General features: G+C 38.6%; 1 protein-coding gene across 2 annotated transcripts; it reads left to right on the top strand.

Annotated features, from left to right (window-relative positions):
• Nucleotides 1-1161: 1161 nt before the first annotated feature.
• Nucleotides 1162-3929, top strand: LOC111808870 (Major facilitator superfamily protein). Of its 2 annotated transcripts, XM_087129515.1 has the most exons (5): nucleotides 1162-1282; nucleotides 1519-1658; nucleotides 1752-1969; nucleotides 2242-2801; nucleotides 2873-3929. In XM_087129515.1, exons 2-5 carry the CDS (start codon nucleotides 1583-1585, stop codon nucleotides 3765-3767), a joined length of 1749 nt encoding a protein of 582 aa, XP_086985641.1. In that variant the 5' UTR covers nucleotides 1162-1282; nucleotides 1519-1582; the 3' UTR covers nucleotides 3768-3929. The 2 variants fall into 2 exon arrangements, with proteins under 2 accessions (XP_086985641.1, XP_023550855.1); XM_023695087.2 differs by lacking the exon at nucleotides 1162-1282 and having other exon boundaries at nucleotides 1412-1658.
• The last annotated feature ends 1406 nt before the right edge of the window (nucleotides 3930-5335 follow it).

The following is a 5335-nucleotide window of genomic DNA, read 5'->3' as shown; positions in this document are numbered from 1 at the left end:
CTTATTGATAGTGAGGTTGAATTTAACCCATTAAATTATTAGATTTTTGTATTCTTGTGGGTAAGTCATTAACTCTCCAATATTTTGCCAAAATTTCTACCTAAACTTTATATATTTTAAATAAATAATATATCAAACAGTATGGAGGAAAAAAAAAACTTTTTGATTTTAGATGTAGGACCTTATGCATGTTGTGATACTCGAGTAAATGAGTCGTAAACCACATCTGAATGAGAGCGGTCCGAAGAATAGAATCACTAAGAAATACTTAAATGAAAGTTATTATCCATACCAACAATGTGCACCTTCCTTTTCGGTGGCTCAATTAAAGGAACTTTATGGTTAAACGTGCTCTACTTGGACCAATTTTATATTGAGTGACCTCATATGAGTTTTCGAATGATTTGTGTTAGTTTGTGAGTATAGTTTTCACTATTAGAAGTGAGGAGCAATTAACATAACCATGATGCTGAGAATCCTAGACTATGATATGTATGGTATGTTCTCAGCGGTTGAAGACTTAGTACCCCCTGCAAGAGAACGAGGCAAGAGTAGAGGGAGTCTAGTTCGCGAGGGATCTGTGATTCGGACGTATGCAGCAGTGCCACCCCCAGTGACGCCTACAGCTAGAGTAGACCCCACAACGCCTTTAGCTGAAATGATGTTTTATGAAATGATAGATTCAAAACATGATTACATGTAATTACATTTCTTGACTCTAGTTGTGGGGTCACTTACTGATTTTAAATCAAGTGTTACTTTTACTTTTTAGTTAAAAGCAAGATACATATGCATGAATAACGACGTCGTAGTGAAAACCATGGAACTGAAATGATGCTTTTACTAAGTTGGTAATATTTATAAACCTAAAGTCCACGAAAACTTTTAAGATGAAATGTTTTAAATAGTTTGCGACACATAATAGTCATAACATGCATGTAGTATCGATTTTATTTTAAGAGAAAAAGTAAAGTCGTTACAAATCCAGTGGCGATAGGTCCCAGCTACAATATTTCAAGTTTAAATTTTTGTCCATCTTAACAATTTTTCAATCCAATAATAATAAAATAATAATGGATTAATAAGAAAGAGATAAAAAGGAAATCAAGATGGAATCATTTTTGTCCCTTCAATCATGCACAAGAATAATATATGAACAAATTTGAACGCCCAATACCGCCACCGGCCGCCGTTTCTTATCAAAGAGTTCCCGGCCACCGCTTCTCTCCCTTTCTAAAACATACGTAGTAGGTGAACTCACTGGTTTCACTTTTCTCTTTAGGTAATCTTCCTATTAATGCTGTAACTTCTAAGCAATCATACATAACGAGCCATTTAACTAACACCCATTTATTTCATTTCTTTTAAAAAATAAAAATAAAATGGATATATATCGTAAAAATAAATCGAAGAAAATTCCTGAAATGTCACTTGTGGCCAGAATTTGTCTTCATCTCTGTTATGAAGATTTGTGAAGAGTGTAAAATGTTGTGATAACGATGAGGTGCCTATAAACAGGGAGAGCTCCCCATAAGCCATTTCCACCACCACTGCCCAAACGCCTTCGTGGAAGAACCCAACAATGGAGGAGCAGCAGAGCACTAGAAACCATGTGGAAAGGAAGAAGGGCGGCCTTATTACTATGCCCTTCATCTTCGGTACTCTTCTTCTTCTTCTTCTTCGATTAATTAATTGTTGTTTAAAGTGGGGATTTTGATTTTGGTTTTTGTGGGTTTGTTATGCTGAATTAGCTAATGAGATCTGCGAGAAGATTGCTGTGGTTGGTTTTAATACCAACATGATTAGCTACTTGACCAAGCAGCTCCATATGCCATTAACCAAAGGAGCCAATACCATCACCAACTTCAATGGAACTGCCAGCTTGACGCCCCTCATCGGAGCCTTCATCGCCGACTCATACGTCGGCCGCTTCTGGACCATCACTGTCGCCTCTATCCTCTACCAGATTGTAACTCCTCTGTTTCCACTCCATATTTTACTCTGTTTTTCTTCTTACAAACCCATATCATTTTTGTGGATTATTTTTTTTTTTCTTTTTGACAAAATTTATACACATGGGAAATAAAAAAAAAAACGTCAATTTTTAGTGAAAATCAATCAAAATATTCCATTTTTTTTTTAATTTCAACTCAATTAGAAGTGAATAGTTTTGTTGGGCATTAATACTCTGCTTTACTAGTTAGAATTATGTCTATACTAAGATAATGTTTGTGGGTGTAGGGAATGATAAGCCTGACGACGTCGGCGGTGGTGCCTGGACTGAAGCCGCCGCCGTGCAAGGGCGGAGAAATCTGCGAAGAAGCCAGCGGCAAGCAGTTGGGAATACTATACTTTTCTCTGCTGCTAACGGCGCTGGGGTCAGGGGGGATCCGGCCGTGCGTGGTGTCGTTTGGGGCAGACCAGTTCGATGAGTCGGATCCAAAGCAGGGGAAGAAGACGTACAAATACTTCAATTGGTATTATTTCGCGATGGGGGCTTCGATGCTGGTGGCGGTGACGGTGCTGGTGTACGTGCAGGACAACATAGGGTGGGGTTGGGGATTTGGAATTCCCACCATCGCTATGTTCCTTTCCATTATCACGTTCGTTTTGGGGTACTCGATTTATAGGCACTTGGACCCCTCTGGCAGCCCCTTTACACGGCTGCTCCAAGTGAGCGTTGCAGCGTTTAGGAAAAGGAAACTCGAAATGGTTCCTAATTCAACCTTGCTTTATCAAAATCATGACATTGATGACCCAATTTCTCGTGATGGCAAGCTTCTCCATACCAATCATATGCGGTAATTCTTGTTTTTCTCCATAACAATCATATGGGTTAACCCTGTAGATTAACATGTGAAAAACGATGCAGATTTCTGGACAAAGCAGCCGTAGTAACAGAACAAGACAAGGTGAAATTGGGGGAAAAACCCAATCTTTGGAATCTAAACACAGTCCACCGAGTGGAAGAGCTGAAATCCGTGATCCGAATGGGTCCAATTTGGGCCTCTGGAATCATTCTAATCACAGCCTATTCCCAACAGTACACATTTTCACTCCAACAGGGCACAACCATGGACAGACGACTCACAGATTCCTTCAAAATCCCAGCCGGCTCTATGAGCGTTTTCACTCTCCTCACAATGCTCATAACCATCGCCTTATACGACCGCATCTTCATCCCCATCGCCCGCCGCTTCACAGGCCTCGACCGCGGCATTACCTTCCTCAAGCGCATGGGCATCGGCCTTGTAATCTCAATCTTCGCCACATTGGTAGCCGGCTTCGTTGAGAGAAAGCGCAAGCATGTGGCCTTAATTCACGGCCTTCAAGATCACCCCTCCTCCACCATCCCCATTTCCATCTTCTGGCTTGTCCCCCAATACAGCCTCCATGGCATGGCCGAGGCTTTCATGTCCATTGGCCATCTCGAGTTCTTCTATGATCAGTCCCCTGAGAGCATGAGGAGCACTGCTATGGCTCTGTTTTGGACATCCATTTCGGCTGGGAATTATTTGAGCACCCTTTTGGTTACGTTGGTGCATAAGTACACCGCTGGCCCCAATGGGTACAATTGGCTAAGGAATGATAACATTAATAAGGGGAAGTTGGAAAATTTCTATTGGTTGGTTACCCTTTTGCAGGTTTTTAATCTTGTTTATTACATAGTTTGTGCCAAGATGTATACTTTTAAGCCTTTGGAGGTTCAAAGGAAGGTTGTGGATAGCTCTAAGGTGGATGAAGTTCAACTTGTGAACCCAGTTTAGTTTAGTTTCATTGATGTTCAATAGTCGTTGCTAGTTGCTAGTGTTATTGCATAGTACGTGCTCTAGTGGAGAAAATATGTGTTTCATGCTTTCAACGACTTTAGCGTTATGTTATATAGTCAATGGTATAGTGAATAAGACACTAATAATCATTTCAAAGAACTATAATTTGATCTACACTAATATTGTCAGCATCCGTTCGCTATATACATGTTTGTAAAAATATTGGCCATTGAAGCAATCTAAGTACACAAAAATGTCCAGGCATCAACTTCCACAATTGGTCCTTATTTTTCTTCTTTGGGTCACTCTTCACTTCATATTACTAAGAGGCATCACAATCATTTGCTAAAACATCTACCATATCTTAAGTAGCTAAAGATCTCGATCCAAAGAACACGAAGAACAAGAAAGCAAAAATGCAATGAAAAATATAGGTGGCCAGAAAGTAAACTCTCCAACGTTGGTGACTTTAAACATGTACAATTACTAAGAATACATCTCCAAAAACCGAAAATATATATAATTTAATTTACTTTATTATCAATTTACTATAATATAGTCATGAATACAACAACCTAACAATTTTTACACTTGAGTAATGATAGCTTCAATAATTTTATTTGGGAAAGATGCTCTTCATCATCAATGCCTTCACGCCAATGCAATTTCTATATGAGCTACAAAAGATTAGCCAAGGTTTTTGAACGATCTCAATTTTCCAACATCAACATAGTTTGTCAATGTGTCTGCTGGATTTTTTGCACGGTCTATCTTCTCCAAACAGATATCACCTTCTTCCACTAACTTGCAAGTGAAGTAGTATTGTCTTTTAATGTGTTTTATCTTTGAATAATGATAGGGTTCCTCACCAACCGTATGAAACTTTGACTATTTGTATAAAAAAATCTTCTTAGGTGGCTTCTTACTTAACTCTTCTAGATAATCTGTCATCCATATCATCTGTTTTCCACCTTCTATATTCTTCAAACACATATCACCTTCTTCCACCAACTCGTGAGTGGTGGTATCATCTTCTAATGCGTTTTTATCTTTGAATGATAGACTAGGTTCTTCACCAACTGTATAGCACTTTGATTATTTGTGTAAAAAAATATTCTAGCTCTTTGAGATAATCTGCTATTGTCATGTACTCATCCTCAGTAAATGAAGCTTGGACATCCAACTCACTGTTGTTCCATCTATAATGTATATACATTTGAATGTACTTTTATTGGAGTCTACAACTTCGCAAAGATTAGCAGCAACAAAACCTTGCACAACTATTTTGTCGTTACCATAACGAAGTGAAATATTAGATGTACATCTTAAATATCTAGAAGTTACTTCATAGCTTCCTAATGTTCTTTCCCAGAGTATGTCAAGTACTTGCTAACAATTCCCACCATATGTGTTATATTAAGTCTAGGGCAGACTTTTAGTATAGATCAAGCTCTCAACGGTAGAAACACATATGGAACTAATGTCATGTGCTCACACTTAGCTGTTTTGGAGATTGCCCCTTTGACAATTTAACACGATTTGTAAGTGACATTTTCATCAAATTT

Source organism: Cucurbita pepo, chromosome 13 (assembly GCF_057944985.1).
Source record: "Cucurbita pepo subsp. pepo isolate OVF chromosome 13, ASM5794498v1, whole genome shotgun sequence".
Lineage (NCBI taxonomy): Eukaryota > Viridiplantae > Streptophyta > Magnoliopsida > Cucurbitales > Cucurbitaceae > Cucurbita > Cucurbita pepo.
Note: the sequence above shows the minus strand (reverse complement) of the source record. Positions and strands in the feature narration are given on the sequence as shown.

Bases quoted from the DNA above. Each gene is read 5' to 3' on its own strand.
- LOC111808870 (XM_087129515.1), top strand. From the start codon at position 1,583: ATGGAGGAGCAGCAGAGCACTAGAAACCATGTGGAAAGGAAGAAGGGC. The intron at 1,659-1,751 runs GTACTCTTCTTC...ATGCTGAATTAG, and splicing joins TACTATGCCCTTCATCTTCG to CTAATGAGATCTGCGAGAAG. The intron at 2,802-2,872 runs GTAATTCTTGTT...AAAACGATGCAG, and splicing joins CTCCATACCAATCATATGCG to ATTTCTGGACAAAGCAGCCG.